At 40.0% G+C, this 22,899-nt stretch overlaps 1 protein-coding gene across 1 annotated transcript; it reads left to right on the top strand.

Annotated features, from left to right (window-relative positions):
* Window positions 1-1,404: 1,404 nt before the first annotated feature.
* On the top strand, window positions 1,405-4,236 carry LOC124174024. Its single transcript, XM_046553167.1, has 2 exons — window positions 1,405-1,521; window positions 2,293-4,236. The coding sequence occupies exons 1-2, from the start codon at window positions 1,452-1,454 to the stop codon at window positions 4,014-4,016; spliced, it is 1,794 nt and encodes a 597-aa protein (XP_046409123.1). The 5' UTR covers window positions 1,405-1,451; the 3' UTR covers window positions 4,017-4,236.
* Window positions 4,237-22,899: the final 18,663 nt, after the last annotated feature.

Raw genomic sequence — 22,899 nt, 5'->3', positions numbered from 1 at the left:
CTATAAGAACCTAGAGAGCTTTAGCAATATTAGAGAACAATCACAGGAAGATTATTATTGAAATGGTGTTTAAAAAATTGATAGCTCTTATGACTAATTATCTATAAAGCGTATATTGCAAGTATGTAAGCAAATTTACAACATTTTACTTATTTTACGAAATACTTAACTTAATTTCAAAGAAAATGGACAACAATAATATAGCCTATGGCAGTTATCTTGCAAAAGAAGATGAAATGAGCCGAACGAGTAAGAGAAAAAAATCTAAAAATCTGAAAACCAGGCAACCTATTCGACACCATCGACCAAGTGCATGGGTAAAGGGCGGCCCCAAATAAGTTTCATAGGATAAGTTTTTAGGGATGCAAAAGAGAAGAAATACGCCTATATTAAAAACCTGACTGATAGGATAGTGAAGTGGAAAGCGACTTCAATCCAATATCCGGATTGTTGACATATAATGACGCATATAGTCCATGGAAAACCAAAAAAAAAGTCCAATTAGTTTTGAATCCTACAGGCGGCAGCTTTAACGTCATTGCTCGCGTTTAAAATACTGCTATGCTAGAAAAGATACCATTTATAAATAATACCATAATGCTATGCGATGATGGGAATAATTAAGCTATGCACCAATCATAAAATGTATAGAAAAGTACGAAATTATATTTAGAAATGAAAATAAACTTTCATTATTACACCGTTGTATTACAGATGTCAGAAATGTGAAAGTGGAGAAGAGGCTTCGCGGTCATCGCTTTTTTCTCCGGGCTTCAAATCGAATAAAAAAGCTTCTGCCACTTAATAATGATTGCATCACCACCGTGGCTCATGTACATTTAACTCCAGAAGACGTTTTTGAACTTTGAGATGATTTCCCGAGCTAATATCGGCGCATAAAAGAGTTGAACTTAGGAACTTGGGCAAACACAATGAATGACGTTTTCTCATTCATTTGCACATCGCCAGTTTACTCCCACCCACTCGAAATCTTCCTCACTTCGCACATCCAAACCTCTATTGAAATACTCGGCGCCGAGGAAGGTTTCCGACAGAAATGAGGACGCGTGTCCACTAACCTCGGGCTCTTCGGGAATATTTTCCAAAAAAAAGACTGATGACCTTCGGAAGGAACAGGGAAAATATTTACACATTAATAAGCCCTCTATTATCAATTAAGCTCTACAATAGATCATAATTTATCCTTCAATTCCAAGCCCTCGTAATTCCAATGGCCTCCGCAAGCATTGGGTTCTCATCCTTTCCATTCCAGTTTTTTCGAGTCACGAGGACCATTCAGAGACATTTCCCCCCAAGCAGTTGTTTGCATGATTTAACCTTAGTGAGCCAGAGGTATATATAAGGCCGCGAGGTGAACGAAGGGACACAAGGTACCTGGAAGGCTTGGACGATCATCTCGGCTGCTCAAGATACATCAAACCGTTGCAGCCATGCTGAAATGGATATTACTGTTGAGTTCTACTCTACTTCAACTAACGGCAGCGGGTTTACTTCCAACAGGTAATTGGCTTATGAAATTATTTTGATTGGACAACGTTCTTTAACGACAAAGTGTACATAAACAGCTGAGTTATGAACTCATTAATCATTTATGATAGAAGTGATAAATACTGCTGGCCCGAGGATCAATTCAATAATTAACCAAGTTGACAGTGATTTTAGATCCAAATATTTTAATGTGGTTATAGCGACACAAGGATTGCAATATCGAGAATAATTTTGATGGCATCACGCCTTAGGCATACCAAAAGGGCCAACTTATTTATTTCAAAATTTTTCCATAGCTTCTATTCCAAAATGATATTACGATACCGTGAAAATATTTTCACTGGAAATCAAAACAATTATAGAGCCAAACTATACATCCATAATAGGAGCATCACTTAGATATACCCAAACTAAACTTTAACTTCGAAATCTGAAGCTCTTTTTATCCTTTTATTAATTTTTCAATTCCATTTATATTATTACGTTCATAAATATTGTGAATAAGAATTAAATGGAAACAAATAATATATAAAGCAGACTGTGGCCGATTACTTGAGCTTCCACAATAAAAAATCATATTATTACACCATACATTCCTATTAACATTTGTTTAACGCAGATACGACCTAAGAATAGGAGATAAGAAACCGGGTAGTGTCCTTTACGATGGTTGACAAAAACTGAAATTTTCTTATTACACCATATGTACTTATGCATTTTTCTGTAATGTATGCTAATGAAATTAACCTAGCAATCGTCTTTTCTCCTTTATTTTTCGACCAGGGCACAATGTTGGAACTCATGAGCACAAAGAAGTGGGTCTGCAGCCTCCACACACATTTTCTGCAAGTGTGGGTTCTCATGGAACGAAAACTTCGGGTGCTGAGCCATCAGGATTGAAGCTCCACAGCTCACATTCATCGGCCGAGGCCACTCCTGCGGAGGCAAACGTCAGAGCTGGGGGGAACAGCGGGGCCAATGCATATGGCGCCATGATCTCTGCACCTTCTGTTGACATTGACATACGCGGCGGAATTGGAGGTGTAGAAGGTACTTTTTTTAAGGAACACAATGTTCCAACAGATAATCCCAAGACAAAATGCTGCGGGCAAGAGGAAAAAACTTCCCACGAAAAAACTGAAACCGAGATGCACACCTCGGGTGATAAAGTTGGAAATGATCACAGTTCTTTGCGCGGAAATATTGCTCTCACGCCAACTGTTGGGTTGAGAGCCCACGATATCACTATAGAGCCTATTCCTTTGCAATACCATAGTTATCAGAGTGGCCACAACACATTCTCTTCCGGCACCCCGGGAGGAGCAGTTGCCTCCAACTTTCAATTTACGGGTGGTTCTTCTCAATTTACGCACTCTGGGGAGAGCAATATTGGAGACGGTGTTCCATTTTCAAGCCACAATCAAAACCAGCATCAATCAACTCTTTCGTTAGGTCCAGCAACCCACGAAAGCTCATTGTCTGGGAGCTCGCCCAACACTCACGGCCATCAACAAGCATTCTTTTCTCAACAAACACTACCTGGACAATTCATGACAGGAGGTGATGCCTCGTTTTCCGGCTTCAATCATAACCAGCAACAATCAACATTTTCGTTAAACTCAGCCAATCACCAGAGCTCATTGTTGGGAGGCTCGCATGATACGCATGGTCATCAGCAAACATTCTCATTGGACTCGGTCAATAGTCCATTTTCGGGGGTGTCACAGAATACCCATGGTCACCAACAAATATTTTCCATAGATTCAGCCAATCGCGAGAGTTCGTCCTTGGGAGATTCACAAAATATTCAAGGCCATCAGCAAACTTTCTCATTTGACACGGGAAATCACCATAGTTCCGCATTGGGAGGTTCACACAATGCGCATGGCCGTCAGCAATTCTCTTTGAACGCAGGTATCCCCGAAAGGTCGTTCTTGGGACGTTCACAAAATACACATGGAAGCATTATGACGAGTAGCGTAAATGAACACGACGGGAAACAAGTCAACGCTGACGTAAAGATGACGCAAATCTCTCACCAAGCGAACGTTGGTGACTCGCATGCAAATCATTTCACACAACAGATCCATGCCGAGCAAAATTCTGATGCTTTGGACAACACCAAACTTATTGACGGTATTTTCAGCGAAATTGGAATTCAGAGGGAAATAGTACCTTCTATTGGTACTGAAATACATATCGGAGGGCACAATGGAGGCCATCAAATACCAATCTCTCCCGTGACCCACACACAGCAGTCTCATATTACGCAAACGGATTTTCGAGTGCATCCAAATCCAAACCTACACGCACAATCACAGTATCAAGGAAATCTAGTAGGGCAAATAAATGGTGCCCTGCCATCGTTCAATGGAAATATTGCCCAGCATCAATTCAGCTCTTTCAGGGACAATCATAATGCCCATCCGCAAGGTAACAACTACTACCGAGAATACAACAGAAATATAATGAGACAACATTCAGATGATACATTTGAAGGCTACTAAAAATACAAGATTGGTTTATTCTGTATCTTTTCGGCACCATAGCCTACAAATTTAACCACATTACCGTTAATATTTTTACAATCAGAAAAATCTCTTTAAAAATTAATAATAATGCATCATGAATACACCCATTGCGCATATAAATTGTGTAATAAAAATCATCATTAATCAGAATTATTTAAAAATTGAAAATATGTGAATTGGACTAAGTTTGAACTGAATAAAGAGCTATGACTTTAAAATATCATATTGTATCATTCCACTCATCAAATAAAAGCATTTTCATTCACAAAGAACAATTATGTACCTCTTTAATCATTTCTATACCTTCGAAAACTATGAAATAATTTATAGTTGAATTCATCGCAGTGAGTCCGATAGTTTATGGCCGAATTCCATTCCAAATTATCACTGAAGTAGCATACCACTAATTCTCCCTCAGAGAAAGCGATCCCTTTCAGATCTTTGAGTATTTTAAAGTATTTATAGTATTATTCCAAGAAAAACTGAGAAATGGTTCAATCAAATACAAAAGAGGAAATATATGCATAACTACTTTTACAAAAAACGACAAAACTTCGTTCACTGTAATTCGAGAGGTTAGCGTACCATAAACTCTACGAACTTAACGCCTGGGTTTTTGGCAATCGAAGAACTTAATAAAAATTATGAAAGCCCAAAAATGAAGTAGAAGATTTATTCTGTAATCTATGCTGCCTCTGCAAATAATAAAATGAACATGCCAATTTTTATGATAATATGTATCTTTTTATTAATTATGACACCCTTAAACAGTACCGAAGCTTAAAAAAATTCTATAATGTTTTAAAAATATTTTTGCAAAAAAGTTATTGCTCATAATGATTCAATATCACTAAATACTGCGTAGGTATATTTATTTAAGGAAAGAATGAGTTATGAAAAGAGAATGAAATATTTTTTGACGATATTATTCATATAATTTCGTTATTACGCCAATCATTCAACGTACAGCGAGAGAGATAATTTTTAATAGCAAAATGCCCAGTAAATACTATATCAGGAATGGTGTACGAGCTTTTGGCGATAACGATATGAAAGATAGTTAAAACATAGCTATTTAAAAATCCGAAACACATAACAGGCTTCCCTTTATTTTTTGACGATACTTTCAATGTGATAAGTTTTCCTGAGGATTCTATGGCATACTAATGGTGAAATTGAGCATTATATTTATTCGTAACTAATTAGTAAAAATTCAAGTGCACAATTATTCGATATTCACATTGGCCATTAGTAGGCCTTGTTAATAGGGATTGATTACATATTTTAAAAGCCTTAAAGAGCGAGAGTGATATAAACCTCCTAAAAGAGCATTTTATAGTACAATCACCATCATAGCGTATCAGAAAGGAAAAATACGTATACACGCTCGAATCTTTAAGAAGATGAACGTGTAGCATTATAGTCATCGAGTGTATCGTTCCTACAATTACTTTGGTAACAAGAGAACTCCTCATCTGTATTATGTAATCAATATGCTTGCATATCACGCGCTATTCGCACGCATTTCACCAAAAGCGCTCGCGAGAATTGCCCAACGGTTGACACGTTCATGTAACAAAATACTCAACCGGCAAATGTGTATTGCGCAGTGCCTGATACCTATCCTCCTCCCATGAGCATTCCTTCCGAGCGAGTAACCGCGACGGTGTTTCATAACGGAAATCAAACGGCCATCCATCTCCGCTGGCGAACACAATTGTGCTGACGCAGGGTAGCCACACGTCCCACTGCGAAGAGACCACACAACGCATTCTCCCTCCCTCCCTTTTCATCCCTTTCAATTTTGGACCGAGTGCCATCAATCTCGGGAGTTTCGAAGGATTAGGGAGTGGGGGAGTGAGGGAGTGACTCACACGCAGTCCTTAGAGGAGCCCAACAGTCCGAATCGTTGCAAAAGGTCATCGCGAGAGAGGCTGTGATACAGCTTTCTCCGAGTCGTGAGGCGGTTCATGGGAGTGAGAGAGAGAGAAGAGTCATGTCGGTTACCAATCCCCTCTATGACACCCCCATCTCAGATTCATCCACAATGCACCACATCACACTCCTCGCCCTCCTATGCACACCTATTGTCTAATAACTTCCCCAATACTCCACTTAACCCTTTCAGTGCAATACTATTTTGCCTGGTATACTGATGAATGCCAAGGCTTTCTTTGGCGAATTTGTAGGTCTGCACTTAAAAATTTATATGATACATAATATGCATTTCAGGGATTGGGCTGGTGTGGTGGCTAGAGTGTAGGCTTTCCACCCCGTGGGCTCGGGTTCAAATCCCGACGGCAGAAAATTTTTCAGAGACTGCCCGATCCCTGCCCTGGTGGAGGATATCAATCGCAACACTCCGTCCATCGGATGGGACGCTAAGCCGTGGTACCCTTCGCGCCTTTCCTCATGAGCAGGCTAATGCCGACGCCGAGTTTCTCTCCATCCTTCCTTACCTACCCTTCCCTTATGGTGCCTTATGGTCGCCTCCTACAAATACCATACCAATATGCATTTTAAGAGTATATTTTTTCATATGAATACTTAAGGGTATGCTAAACCATACTAATAAAAAATGTTGCAAAAGCTACCAGAAACACAAAAAATCAAATGCGCAAGTGTAAAAACGCTCGGCCGGTAGAGTGGGCCGCTGTCACTGTAAGGGTTAAACATAGATTATTCACTGCCCATTCTTTCCTTAGAAGAGGAGGTATTAAGTGAAGGCGACCAATGGCATTTGCAACGTATAAGATGAAAAAAATATCCTTGGGTTATCAACCGCGTTAAATGATATATTAGGTCACGTGTGACATCACCCGGAGGAAAACCTGAGAAGAATTTATTCAGCTAGTTCGCCGGGAAAGCCTTAGAATTTATTTCGCCCCTCTAGTATTGAGCGCTAAGCAAGGAACGGAGAGGGGGTAAAAATACCCAGGGTCGGAGCTCTGTCGACTGCTCTTCGCGAATATCATCTAAATCTACATACTATCTCGCAAGCCGCCTTAAAAGGAGTGTGGCAAGGGGTATTAATAAACCGCCGTTCACATATAAAAATTAATTGCTCAAATAAAATTATCATTAGCATTTATTTAAGTTCTTTATGGCTCGGGGGAAAAACTAATTCCCATATCCAACCGTTAGGCAAAATACATATCTCTTTTAATTTATCGCTTCCATGGGACCTGGAAATATAAAGGGGTTCTAATATGAGGTTATCCGTGTCGCTCTTAAACATATCTATTCTCAATTGCTGAAGCAATGTAAGCCTAGCGCGCAGTCTCCGAGTCTCTAGCGGGTCCCAGTCTAATTCGTTCAACTTCTGTGTGACACTTTCTGTACGCCCGAAGCTGTTTTTGACGAATCGCGAAGTTTGCCTTCGCATTTTATTCAGTTGACGGCTTGAAGACCAAACTTCATCATGGCTTAGGAACGAAACCCAAGCGTCGGTTAGGTCCGTCCGTTCGAACCGTCGCGATGGACGAAGGCTTTCAGTTGAAGTGCCCTTCTCATAACACTTAATCGCATATTGGGCAATCACTGAAAAATATCCGCCATCGCCTTGCTTCAAACGTAGTTCCACAATCACACCTACTGGATTACCGACACTTTTTCCCGAAAGAGCTGGCAAAAGAGGGCTTCGGGCGTCAAAAATGCGATAAAAGCCGGAATTCGTTTTAGATCGAAATCTTTCCAAGATAAAGCTCATTCGCAGTTCTCATAAAAACATGAACCTATCATGGAACATAATTATTCTCATTTATATAACTCATATCTGTGCACTTTCCTCGTGTATAATTAAAGTTTTCAGTTCAGGAAAAATGAGAGACGTTAATTGCGAAATAAAAAACTTAAAAAAGTAAAAGTCTCGGACTTTTTCTTCGCGTCGACACAGTTCATTCTCATATTCATGCATATACACATTTATTCTAAAGTAAGATCCCACTTTTATTTCAAATTCCACCGACTTTAGTATAAAAGGGTGTCCAAAAAAACCTCCTTTCCTACTTATGACCGTGCCTCAACTGGATTTAAAAAGAGAAAAAAAGAATTGAAAGATACTGAGGCAATTTCACCGTTTGGTTACTGACCTGTTGCATAAGACTGTGAATATTTTTTCACCTTTTTCTAAATCTATGGACATTATAATGTTGCAATATGACTTTCTTCCATTGTCAATCTTTTACTATAATTACTAACGGCACGATCTTTTCTTTCATTCATACTATATTGAAACACTAACTCAAGGATCCATTTCTCGAAAGCATAAAATTTACTGCTACATCCGCGAATTTCTCCATTTAGGCGCATCCGATATTAGTTTTTGCATTTCATCATTCATTCGGAAACTTTCTCCTTTCGACCCTTGCGCCTTAAATATTCTTTCCTTCTTTTTCCTAGAATTCCTCCTTTGAATCCCTGACTTAATTTGGTGTGCTCTATTGTTTTCATTACATTGCATTCACAAGATAAGTGCAAAATATTTTCTACAGTATCAATTGCACATTGCACAATCAGCTTTTTGGCATACCGTAACAATTTAAATCATGAAAAATAGGGGCAAATAAATGAGCAAGTGAGCCAGCACTAAGAGTATTTTCATCAGTTTCAATTACTTTATTGACAGAAACATGCATAGAAATTTTCCCGAAAGAAGACCAAACCGATGTGAAAGAATATATTATGCAACGAGCGGGCATTTCCCTCGGTTAGGATCCAATTTTCCATTTCAAAATTCCCATCACCTCTTTTTCCCCCCAATTTTCCAAAATCAAATTTGGCTCAGGCCTGAGTTGAACACTATGACTACACCATTTAGAATTGATTGCCTTTCTTCATCTACAGTTTCCACGAGATTATCGTGTTCTTCTTCTCTTGTCGTCAAACCTTTGACCCATAAAATTTCCCTCGCACAGTTTTACGCGCCCAGAAAATAAATACCAATGATCCGATTAGATTCACAGACCAGTTATACCCCAGAGAGTAGATCTAATTCCCGCAGAACAGCAAAACCCCGATGGGATGCTGATAGACCAGCCCCACTCCAGAGAGAACGCTCTTCCCGCGGGGGATCGCATCGACCACAAGTCATCGAGTGAGGCACTAAAAAATTCAAGAATCGTGAAGAGGCGCCGGGAGGAAATGCTGTGGCGGGGCCAGGCGATTGGCCTTTATTTTTATATTTTTAAAGGGGCGCGGATATGGCCGCCCCCGGGGGCCGACTTGTCTCTCTCATGCAGTCAGTCTCCTCGGACAGCGCGCTTACTCGCCCGAGCCCACTCTTCGTCGTAACCTCATTCACGGCTCGCCCCCACCCTCGATTGTTCCCTCTCCTCGGCACCGTAATTCTCGCGATCTCTTGACCCACCTGAGAGGAGAGAGAGAGAGAGGGGTCCCACCCTTCCCCAGCCGGCCTCCCCTCACCGCCCAGCCTGCCTACCACCTTTGAACCTGCGGGCGACCTCCCCTCCCACCCCACGGCTTTCACTCTTCCTCCTCAGTCGGGGAGAGAGGGTTCGGAGAGGCGCCACGGCGGCCGGTGTGGGTGGGCGGACGGAGGGAGGCGGCGGGGGTGTCGGCACGAGGGCTGCGGGAGACACGACCGCAAACTTATAGTAATGGAAAAGACCTGGATTGCGTGGAAATCATTTGCCACGCTCCCTTTCTCATTCCGAGAACGGTTCTTCCAAAGGGTAACCTTAAAAAGGCTAGTCTCAAGGTCCACCTTTTGGTATTAGTGATAATTTCAGGCTTAGCAGAGTGTAACCTTTCCATTATGAACAATGAAAAAATATAACTTGTTAGCTATACTAATATATCTGAAAAAACACGGCCTGGGTTTCGTAACGTGACGATTCAAATATGCTATATGAAACTCGGGTCGTGCTTTTTTAAAAATTAATTAGTGAACCTTAAAAAAGTATATTATCTCATTTTCCTTTTTTTGGGTTAAAATCAAAATTTTAAAATGGCATCCTCAAAATCTCTTTTAATCTTCTACTTTATTTTCAATGCTAGAAATTTTATCAAAGAGTAAGGTTTGCATACAGCAATTTGTGAATCTGCAAGACTATGGCCCCTTGACCAAAGGTCCACTTGCTGGACTCAAATCAAACTTAAAAATGGCGTAGGTGAGATTCTTCCCGCTCTTTTTTAAACTTATAATGTTTTTTTTTAGATATTATATACCATTAAGGAAGGTTCACTTGGAAGATTAAGCCAGCATCACCAAGATCTATCGCCCTATATGAACTTCCCTCTTTAATACACAGGCATGTTCCTTTTAATTGGAAAATACATGACCATAACATAGATATGGAAAAGACGGATTGCGATTGCATGAAAATCATTTGCTACGCCCACTTTCTCCTTCAAAGAAGGCTTCCATCATTGGGAAACCTAAAGAAAAGGGCAAAATACGAAATTAAATCGTAAAATCTGAAAGCTCTGAGGAAGTGATAGATTTGATGAATTTATCTTACGAGATTTGGCAAAATAAAATATCTTGTAGGATAGTAACTCGGTAAAACAACTTGTATTACAGAGAAAAAAGTAAAACGAATAAAGGAGGTCGAAAGGAGCAGACATACTTCAAGAAATACAAGAATTCAGTGAAATGCTACCGCCTCAAAATAACAATGGCGAACAGAAATTAAGATTTAGTCTGACAGGTAATCGTAAAAACGACTTAAAATGAAGAAGTTTCCACTCTAAATATATTAGTAAATCTCTTTGTCTTCATTCGTGAGAATTTTTTTTTATAGATTTCACCTCAAGATGATGATAACAAAAGAATACGCACAGCAACTACGTGCCACTTCTTTAACGGATTCTTCTTCTTCTACCACTACTTTGACGGATTGATAATGAATATATTGATGCCACTGGAATATAAAAGTCATTCTTCGCTGGGAAGGCTAGCCAATGACATCATCATCTGAGCATGATGACGAGTTTGGAAATTGAACGTTTTCAAATTAAGCAAACGCCTTCCTATTATCTTCACCACTGAGCCTGTGAGAAATTACAATAGTAGACAATAAAGCTTGTTTCATCATCCATCGTCCTCTTCTTTCCCAGTTGCGACCGTCAACTAGGCATTTAATCAATCCTAGGTCAGGGCTCCAAATTAACTGCTCATGGAAGACTTGATGTACGCCTGTCATCCTCAACTGCTCACTAAAATGAAAATAGGAGTGTCCTTTCGAACGAATGAAAAGCTTTTCAACATGCCTACCTAGTCACTCGGACTCTACGAATACATTGGCGATGACACGCGCGAAAAGATTTAGGCAGCCGAGTTAAAAGCGGAGGGAGAGGCTTACTGGAATGCGGTGGACAAGAGAATAATAATAGAAGGGACTCCATTCTTCGAGGATGGACCAGGTGATGCTGTTGGAGGCTCAACAATACTTTTCAAAGCGGCGACGCACGTTAGCTATCTGGCGGACGTACGGTCGAGGGGATGGGGGTCATAAACGATGGTCGTCGGCCATAACTCTCGTAATTTCTTGCCCATCCTCTCCACGTCTGGGCACTCCTCTCCACTTGCCGTCCGCAAGGGAAACCACGCCAGATAATCCGAAATGAGGAGGTTCCCCACGCGTGAGTGATAGCGGAAGGGCAAGAGGTCCGCTCGGGGGACGATGATCCTTTTTAGGGCCCCGGACGTCGGATAATTTGTAGACTTCGAGGAAAATCTATCAATAAATTAGTGGTCGTGATCTCGTGCATCGTCAAGAGAATAATGACGACGAAAATCAAATGACTTCCTGAATATTTTCCCTTTTAAATCCCTGCCTTCATCTTTTCAATCAACTTATTGCAGTAATCAGGAATGCGTGTGATTTCTTACGGAAACAGCACGAGGCTTAAAATAAATTAGAAAGTTAAAAGGTAAACGATCATTTAAAACATTATAAATATTTAAAATTAGTTAAATGCAATTAAATCAATAATAATAATATAATATATAATATGTGTGATTCTTTTGAGGACAAAAGAACATTGATTGCAAATCACTGTCAATGGTCACTCTTACAGAAGGTATCAATTAGTAATCCTAGAAAATTCATGTGAATTAAAATAACAATAGTTGAGGGAATCACAAAAACAACCCAAACTATCATTTTATCTACTCTCAAACTTCACCCTATGCATTCAGCAGGATAATAAGGTATTGTACCACAATTTTGATAGAAAAATATATTTATAGCATACATTATTTTACCAACTACATTGCATTACAGAACTATCCACATCTTCTAAGCAATCATTTCCTGTTGAAACAAAAAGTCATTTTATCCTCCATAATCATCAAAAATTTCAACATATTTATATAACTACAAATGAAGATTACAAAGCATTCGCCACATTCATTTGTATGCGGGAAGTATCAAAGCAGAAACTCTTTTCGCCGTTGTAGCTGTACTAACATCTTCCAAACCGGATATGTGCTCAGGAAATTAGCTTAAAACATCAATTACTGAAAAGATTTAATTTTCGTTATATTCTTTACAGCTCATTTCTTATTAAATACGAGCGGTCCAATGTCTTGAAGTTGGGCATATCAATTGAAACCTTTGTAGTGGAAGAGGTATTATTCGATCAGCTGAAAGCTTTGTCAAGCGACAATATACAGGAGTTCAAACAGCAGGAATCATTCGAAATAATACCAGAGGTATATTATATAGAATCACAGATTCGTTATAATACATCGCTTACATAACCTGGGGTTCACACGTACATTTGAACCCACGATCACCAGCACGTTCAAGAAACCATTAAAAGGAATTATTCCTTAAAATAAGAAGGTACCGGCTGAATTAGCCACGACTGTCCAACCGACTCCGTTTCCGAGCCCCGGGAGATCCGAATGCAAATTTGGCCTGATTAATCGCCACACAAACGAGAAGCCTTCGTGGGAACCAATTTTATCAGTCCAGGGCTCTCGCGCGAGGCAAACGCTGCGAGAGAATCCTTTTAATAGCCATTAAATCGGGAAAACGTGGTGTTCTCCCGGCAAACTAAAACCGCAGAAAGGGTCGAGAGAGCTTTTTCCCACCCCCTTTCAACGGGGAGCGCATATTAAAATGCCACGCGAGCGGAATCGCGGGGTGGATTTCTTTTGTTTCATCCTTAACCCCTTGAACCCTGATTCCCTTGCGTGTACGCCCACGCCCTCACCTTTCCCGCCGCAACGGAAAGGGTTGGTCGGTTTAAAAAGGGAAAGAGAGGAAGAAAGACGATTCTGGAGTGGAAGAAGGAGGGAAGAACGGCCGGTCCCCGAAGGGATGCACTCTATCTCCCTTTGGTGCGTCGTGAGCCTCGGTGGAAACCTGATGAGTGGCGACCAGCGGTCACGGCGCGTCAACATCGAGCCATCGGGCCACGGCGCTCGCGGCCGAGCAGGTCGGGGACGAGAGGGCGTGGGATTCAACAAGGTGTCGGCGACGGAGGCACTCAAAGAGATGGGTCACTCCGTGGAGACTCGCTCTTTGAGAACGGATCCGCAGGATGAGAAACGGATTCGGCTACTGTTATCAACTCATCACGCCGGTTTGTGATTAAATTTAATAATGTTTTATTCATTCATTTATTCCCAGGCCTCCGAATACAGCACATATTGGACATTTTACATCGGAGTGCTCAACAAATAGTTTAACAACTACACGGGCACGATCAATCATAGCCAGTGGAGGGGAAACCCACCCAGGCGGGACTCGAACCCACGATCTCTTGCTTGGAAGGCGAGGATTTTACCCCGCCGTCACCAAGGCCGGCGAAGTAAAGTCCTCCCCTGATAAAAGGTTGATAATTATTCACAAAATTTTATCATCTGGCTAGTTCCAAAGGTATTTGCTAATTATGAACCGATCTACGATAGGCGTGTTAGCTAAAGGGCTCATCATCGGTCTATTCACCGGTCTTCAAATTTGGTTATATTTCTGACTCATTGCTTGTTTAAAACTTTGGCTAAGTTCTTAAAATTTCAGGATATGTCTAAGTCATCAACTTATTAATGTTAGTAGGTACTGGGGAAATTTTGGAGGTACAAGTTTTAAATCCGTGGGAATTGGCTTTTCGTAGCCATTGGTTACAAAGCAGTTGAGTTTAAATAAAGAACTGTGAAAATGATGCATTGGGGATAACAATGACTCATCTAGAAAAGGATCCAAAGAACGAATCCTTGAACTGATTCCTTACCATGAACGAGACAAAAAGAAACGCTTCGGGCAAAGGGAGTAAACAACTCATCACTAGAAAGCAGGATGAGAGAATTAAAAAGTGAGGGGGAGAGGTGTTGTTTTATGACTGTCGGGGTCGATACCTTTGCGGAGCGGGGTGAGGGGTTGACGAGCGATATAATTTGCACCACCCCCGTCCTCACTACTAAGAGCATACCCCTGGAGGAGAGGAAGACGTGGAATCGGTGCCAGAGAGCGGAATCCTATACGAGATACACGATTTCGAATGGATGGGAGGCTAGCGATCGCGTCGGGGACACGATTGGGATTATAAAGTCTCTTAACGTCTTAATCACAGCCATTGATAGAAACGAATCGTAATATTCAGAGGGATGGGAAAGGATCTGGAAACGAATTCGATCGTGCCTATAATACTCAGGCCTCATGAAAGAATCTCGACCGTAACATGAGAAAAACCGCAGCGTTCACTTATAAATCAAATAAATTACATAACACTCTTAAACTCAGCTGTTATTTTCCTTATTTAGAGTAAAAAATGCCTGTGATGGTAAAAATAATAATCAATCAAAATTAATGGTAACTAGGTATGGCAATACCTTAGTAACACGACATCAATAAATATGTACAAAGTTAAGAGGTATGTCAAAAAAAAAATTTTTGTGTATTCTATTCTGTTCTTATATATATGTGTGTACTTTAAATTATATTACTGTATAAAATACGCTTTCGTAACATTTTTATGCAAAAATATTGTATATCGTTGTCATCTTTGTATTTTGTATTGTTCATTTTTTCTCTTTCATAGCCCTGAGGATGATTTTAAATAAATCGAAACGTTGGCTATAACTTGATTTACATTGACCTAAACTCCAAGAAATATCATAAAATGTATTTTACAAGGTGAAGAGTAGAAGAGGAAAAATAATAATAATAAGAAAATAATAATAATAACAATATATAATGCAATTGATAACCAACTTTTAGTATTGAAAACGTATCCTAATTTTAGCTCTAAAAATTTCAAGAAAAATTACAGACATTGTATCTTTTTTGGTAAATAAGTACAAGTACTCAGATTTTTCTATAGTAAGATGATAGAAAAGTTATAGAACATATATTTATTCTAATAAAATAGGACAACAGGCAAAAAGCAGGAATCTGTTAACGAATCAAATTTCAACCAAATAATAAATTTTTAGTTATTATCACAAGCTTTTACACATTATACATTTCTTGCACACTTAAATGTGCTTAAACAAAAAGGTAAAAGGTTAGTGCGCTTCGTCTTAGCAACGGAGGATAAGGGTCTATTGTAGCGGTGCAGCTTGCATTAATTCAGGCGTTTTCCTGTTACTTTTCCGTCGCTAATACATCGAAAAGTATTAAGCATTGGCGGCTGAAAGAAAAAACTACACCTAATGGGTATCACCTAGAACAGTACATTTCTATCACCTAGCATAATTAAAACCAGATCTGGAAGTGACACTTATAAGAGTTTCCTTGTCTGTAATAGGCTATCATATTGCATTTTTTTAAGAAACACTTTTCAAATTGCTCATACGTGATTTTTTAAAAAACCCTCATCAATTATTGCTCTCATAACTACAGACGATGAGCACTAACATGCCGAAAATCAAGAAAAATATATTATTTCACATTATGATGACATCACGAAAATAAGTTTACCCATCTCAGGTAAAATGGAACTGAAAGATTAGCATAGCAGTTTCTATCGCACTTCGCTGAGTGGCATGAGAGTGACGTAAGGAGGACTATTAACCATAATGAGTCATTTCCAAAGTTTCCAGTGGCAACATGGATCTAGACATGAATCACATAATTTTCAAGTATCGGGAAACTATGCCATTCCTAATTGACTCACTTCATTAAGTAAGGTTACTCTATCGTCCTCTTTTCCTCAAATATTTACTAGAATAAGAGGCGTTTTTATCCCGTGAAACACAAATATAATTTATTCAGTTGCTGGCTGCGGCACGTTATCACTTATAACACAAGCTTACTTAGCCATTTTCTCTCCACATATTTCTCAGCGACCATCACTGAGAATCCATTCTGAAAATCACTCCAAAAATAGCCTTTTAGCTATGAAGATTATACGAAAACGAGAAATTGGGGCAATTATGACAAAAAATATTTCATTTAAACGCTCACCATTCCGTTCAATAACTCGAAAATGATAGCACAAGAGCACATTAAAGATGCATATGCCACCCATAAAATGCCTAATACTGAAATAGTGTAGGCGATAACCAAATTCTGAATATCATTGTACTTCTCAAATTATCTCCGATTTACAAACATTTTTTCTCACCGAATCCCTGTGCCTTCTTCCTTTAGCACAGGGAAGATTTTTCTGCAGGGACACCCTTTCACCACGTGAATCACACCGAAAATAACCTTTGAGTCATTTAACCCAGAGGAAACCGAACCGAGAGCGAATTTCTGGCCATAAAGTTTCTTCTTACACATTTGCATACGGCACGGCACAGCTGGGTATCCAGAGAGTGATGGGAGAGGGGGCGGAGTAGAGGGAAATCCGTTGCTCAAAGGGGGAAGAAATCAATCAGAAAGAAAGAATCGGTCGGAGGACGGGAGAAAGTGGGGTGAGACAAGGCGGAGAGCCCACTTCCCATGATGCGTCGCTGTTGTTGTTGTCGGGTGGAGAAGAGGCGCGAAGCGTGATTACCGCTGACCGAGCAAAGGCCAAAACCGAACATATTCCGCCGATGGTGGTGCGTGCGTGCTGTTGTTTGTTTGTTATTGCGAATACGCGAAGCTGTGTGCGTGAGTCGAGTGTGCGCACTTACGTTTTTAATGCCTCGACGTGTGGTCACCACCTCTCCCCGCACTCCTTCCCATAGCATTCGCTTTATTAGGACCGCGTGTGACCTCCGACCGCGAAGGAGGCAATCCCTTTGCGCCATCACTTGCCGTGGTGAACGGCGATATTTTTTTTCACTTATACGAGACCATTAATGAAAAGCTTTATCGGCTCGATCTCCCGTCTCTTTTTCGCAAAAGAGCCGATCGCCTTTAGAAGCATTATAGCGATGCAACTGTCTTCAGGCCTTTGGGAGACGGGTAAAAAAAACGTACACTTTTACCAAGAGAGAGAACGATCATACCCAGCAGTTCTTTTAAACTGCCTTCACAAAAAAATTATCCCTTGTCAATGATCTTCCCAACGCCATGTTCCAAGATTTTTTAATGGAATGAGCAAAACGCAATCCGCACTTTTACAAGTTGTTTTTAATCTAACGGCGCACTTCGCCTCACCGATTCACCCTTATCCAGATGTAACGGAGGATAGAATGCAAATTTTAACCGCAACCTAAAGTTATAATGTATGATATAGTAAGAGGAACTTACCGGCACAATAAAATTATTTCTATTACAAAAAATATGTCAGCTGAATACGTATCCAGAGTTTCACGCAGCAGCAAACACCTCAATTATTACGCAATATTCATCATTTAAAATACAAGTCAATAAATCATACCTCTACCTCATTCATCATCGTAATATCCATTGTAATATAAAAAGTTTTCCGGCTATCTAATGGCATTTTATAAATTTCCTTGGTGAATAAAATGTATATAGATTAAAACAATGCCAATCAAAAACCACGAGATCATGCCATTGGTTAGAGAATGTTATCAACTGACCACATAAAATGAGGCCATATGATAGAAGCAATAATGGTAGTTGTTGATCACCACCAAAAATCATACAAATAACATACACTACGCAATACAATTGGGACCAAATACTAGCATTTCAGGTTAAAAACGGTACCTACTTGTCTCAGCAACACAATTTTTTGTTTCCTAACATGCGGCGGATTTTCATTTGCGCTGAAAATCATTGGTGCAAGGGGAAATATTGAGAGCAAGATTCATTAGCAATGGCAGCAGGCAAGTAATCGGTCTGCATATCGATGGAGCAAGGAATACGCCATTTCTACTGAATGAAAGCTATATGTATTCCACTTGTGTCACCCTCGCCTTGGGTAAAGCATGAGAAAAATAGAAAACTGGGTCGTGGGAATTCGGTGCACACGGACAAAACCATTATAATTGGATTGAAAAAAAATGCATCCAATTCCTTTCAGATTTTCCAATATAGCATGAAATGAGGGCATTGTGTTCTAAGCGTCTGAGCATTAAGTATCTTAGGGAATGAAAGCCCAATAATAAGGGTTGAGGATATGATTGCATAAGAAACATCTCATCACACAATGTCGTTCACCATGATGTCCGTGGGAGTGCGCTCATTTGCCGTGATATCTACTTCTAACAACATCTCTCATTAGAAATGGTCGTTAACCAAGATAAATAAGGAGTTCTCTAGTAATGAATTAACACATGAGAATAAGCCTCATTCTTAAGAGGGAAAAAAGAAAATTGTTAGAATTGCGCAATAAACTGTGAGGATTGTTGCGAAGTCCACCCGAACAAAGTGTGCTAATTTGAATACCAATGGCAATTGATATTTTTCACCGGAGGTACAGTCCCTCCTTTGAAGCTGAGTGCACTTCAGCGCGTCAGATGAGGTGTCTAAGTATTGGTCCACTTGGAGCCTTGCTAAAAGAAGGATGATGCCAAAACATTTTTTCTCTTCATTCTTTCGTCTAATTTTAATGACGAAATCAATCGTTATTTTCGGCCTCCTTGCAAATACCATGCTAATCAGATTTTAAGTTACACTGAAATTAGGCGCCCAAGTTGAAATTATTATTCCCAACAATATCGTGGAATTCGCCGCTTTTTATTCGATGCTTTCATGGCGAATTATGAGGATAAACTTCTCTAGGAATTCCCACCGGGTTAAAAACATAATTTATACAGAAGTTTCGAGCTCCGACTCGGAGAATAAGTTTACCCACTTTACCAAAACTCCATCTATAGAAGAGGCCTCAATGAAGAAAAAAGTTATGCCTTATAAAAAAAAAGCATGTCTTGTATCATTGGCTCTTTTTTGTCCGATGATTGTGTCCAATTATTTTTTAAAAAAACACTGGTGCATTTCTTCCTTAATTGCCGGCAATTTTTAATATAGTCTGCTAACGTGTGAAAATATGATGTGAGGAAAATTCAATTGCCCTCGACTTATTGACAAGTAAAAACCATGATACATGGGGCAAACCACACGCAACATTTTGTGCAGCAGACACCCAGAAAATATTTCACAAAGATAATTCTCTTACATGAACAAAAATTCTTTTCTCGCACTCGAATCTTTCATGACTGACAAAATAATATTATTTGGTATTATAAACATTCTCACATGCCATTATTCTCAAGAGATTACTCCAGTACCACACGGGCTGACTAACAAAGGTTGATGATAGATGGATTGTCGATCTTCATCCCTTTAAGTGTGAGACGCCAAATTCCTCACAGTTTACCCCACAAATTCACGAAAGCCTAAGAAATTCTTCATGAGTTTATACCTCAAGAGACTTTTTCTCTCCCTTAAGCGATTTCAAAACTAGTGCGAATCTCAATGAACGTTATAAATCATGTTATTGTACGAAAAAAGCTTCTGTTAAGCAAACTGAGCATTCGTTTTAAAACCTCCCGGCAGGTCCTGAAAGGAAACCGGAAGAAATGAAGCCAGCGCAAGGAGAAGGAATCCGATGGGCGTCAAGTAGAACTACAAGAGTGGGGTTTCAATTACCCTCCGCGGTCTTGAATACTCGCCACTTGATATCCTCGCAATTTGTTTTCCGATCTCTCATCTGCAGCTAGGAAAAACCGTCGGCTTGCAGGGAGTGAATTGCAGTAGCGTGGCATCTCGTTCAATCAGAGCGAGGCAAACATACGCAAACACGCGGACATAAAAACATCCTCTCGCGCTCAGCTATGAGGCGTCGAGAGAGGAATTATAAATAAAAATAACACGGCGGCAGTGGGAGAGGTGAGATTCTACCCGAGGATGGGATGGGGTTTTAAAATGGAAACGGGAGCCTGTTTACGACTAACATCGGACGCGATTAATTAGTCCTCTGGTGGAATGGGCGAGCGTTGTAGTGGGGCCAGGATGGATGATCGGGGCGTGTGTTGCAGCGATCGAGAGTTCACTGATTCGTGGGTCGTAAAGGGTGCTCTCTCCGCGCCCCGTGGGTGCAGTCGGCTTTGCAATAAAGAGAGGAACTAGACGCCAGGCGTTCTCACCGCACACCGTCCAAAGACACGAGTTCAAAGGCCTTTCGAGATTGCGGAAAAGGGAAGTATATGTGTACAAGGGAACGGGACGAAAGTGCGAGGAACGTGAGAGTGGAAATTTCACGAGAATGTTACAACAATCACCAGCAACAGCAGTTAGCAAATCTAATATGATTTTATCATCCACTTTAAAGTTTTTAAAACACCATCAATGTCTTTAAAAAGCTAATACACAAAAAAACTACAAAAGATTTTGAAAATAAGATCAAATAAAAATATTTTTTCGGGAAAATAATTTCTCAAAGAGTTTTAAAATTGGTAAATGTATCAAACCGTGTATTGGCTCTTTAAGGATTAACACGAAAACCCCTCTGCAACCCCCATGCGTACCCCAATGCAATATTAACATAATTATTTTCACGACTCCGGTCCTCCTTTGCTTTGATTAAAATGAAAATGTTAAAAAGACCATAGAATTTATATTCTTACATAAAGAAAGCTATCAAGAAATACACAATAAAGGTGATCAAAATATCAAGTGATATCACATCAAGTGAGGAGTGATATTCGAACATACAAAATTCTACTAAAGGAGAAATATAAAGCATGGTGTTACATCGATTTTTCGAGATTTACGAATTGAAATTTATTTATATTTGGAGACACCTGAACACGCGTACTTCATCGATTTGCTACATATATAAAAATATTAGTTTCTAATAAGGAAACTCTTAATGCTGCATACTGCAATACAGATAGATTTTCAAAAATATTTGTGCCATCTCCTCTTCCCATTTTTCATGCCAATAATAAATAGCTAGCAAGATAGTACTCGTAATTCTAACATCCATTATTTCCGCACAGCGCTAAAGTATGTTTATTTTAGAAATTGATATAATTATATGAAATTTCTCATGATACAAAATTTTTTCAGCCGCAGAATTGATTGCGCAAGCAAATAAGACTGCTTTTCTTTATGGCAAATCAAAACGGTGGTGAAATTAAGAATTCAAATACAGAAAATCGAACAATAAATCGTATAAAACGTCTAACGAATTAAGAACTTTAATTTTCATATTAAAAATGCTGTAAAATTTTTATCACCTGAAAATAAATGCATGAAGATCTAATGACTATCCACAGCGAAATGAAAGAAGTGAGATGTTTCAGGAATTCCATCTTCACTGCACAATTACACGCGCTAAAGCTATATTAAACCGTCGGTTCATGCACTCTTCATTCTTTCCTCCTAATTCATCAGAACCGGATCGTAAAAATTCCAAACCCTCGATTACCCGTGACAATTTTATTACGTCCAGAAGCAAAGCAATAAAAGACTTTTCCCGCAGAAATTCCGAAGGCACTTTTTCTCACCTCCCATCGTTAATTTACGAGTCATTAAACTTACGAGTTTACTGTTGAAAAAAAAATATGCCGGAGAAAAATCCGATGGTCTTGAAATAAACTACCGTAATGCTACACCGCCGATTATATATTTTTCGCGAGCCACGATCCCTCTCTCACCCTTCTCCCCGGAGACAGTCCAGTGAATCAACCTTTCAGGCCATATCGCTTCAGTCGCAGACGACGGCAACTAATCTATTTCACCACCACGACCGTCCCATCCCCATCCCTCCAGAGGCCCACTACTCACGACGCTTCCCGCCGGGCGACTGCGGCTGACCTCGCGAGGAGATCGGTCCGAGATCTCCCGCGGTCCCCGCAGCTCACGTCCAAGCCTCAAGCGCGCCGCTGCGCTGGCTGCCGGGCTGAGGGAGAGAGGTTTCGCGCCGAGGCCTGCTATAGCGCGTGGACGAGCGGTTAAAGAAGGTAGCCCAAGGGACGGACCGTTGCCAGGGGATGCCCGGCAGCGATGACACAGCCTCACCACGCGCGTGCCTCTTGCGATAAACAAATAAATATATATGACCGCATCCCTATCTGATCCCACTTCTCTGGTGTTTTTCCAGCCAAAAAGTTGAAACCTGAAGCTTCTGCAGTTTAATTTTTCGTCTTCGAAGATAGGTCGAGGGAATTTATCAATGAAATCTGTGGATTCCCTCAGAAATAAAATGAAAATTAGTGTTTTACAGCATCAATTCGCAAAACATAGGATTAAATACAAATTTCGTGTTTTCTAGGAGAAAAATATCATTGACTCTATTGGAAACCCATGAGCATCACGGTATCGGACGCATTACTTCTTTAAGTAACACTTTGAAGCAGCTCATTTGGTCCAGTAGAAGGTTCTTATTTGACGTGTTCGCAAGTAAAATTTTCTTGCTGATGAATGAAAAAAACGACACTGGAATATTGCAAAAATTTATATTTACTGTTCTCCATCAAAAAATAGCCTCACATCGCATTTCTTCGCAATTTTTCTGCCTCACTACTAATGATGGGCACCGTGTTTAACAACTTAAAGCAGCGCAATAGGAACGTAAGCTCCTTACGGAAAAGATT

Source organism: Ischnura elegans, chromosome 2 (genome assembly GCF_921293095.1).
Source record: "Ischnura elegans chromosome 2, ioIscEleg1.1, whole genome shotgun sequence".
Taxonomy (NCBI): Eukaryota; Metazoa; Arthropoda; class Insecta; order Odonata; family Coenagrionidae; genus Ischnura; species Ischnura elegans.
This window is presented reverse-complemented; position numbering and strand designations above follow the sequence as displayed.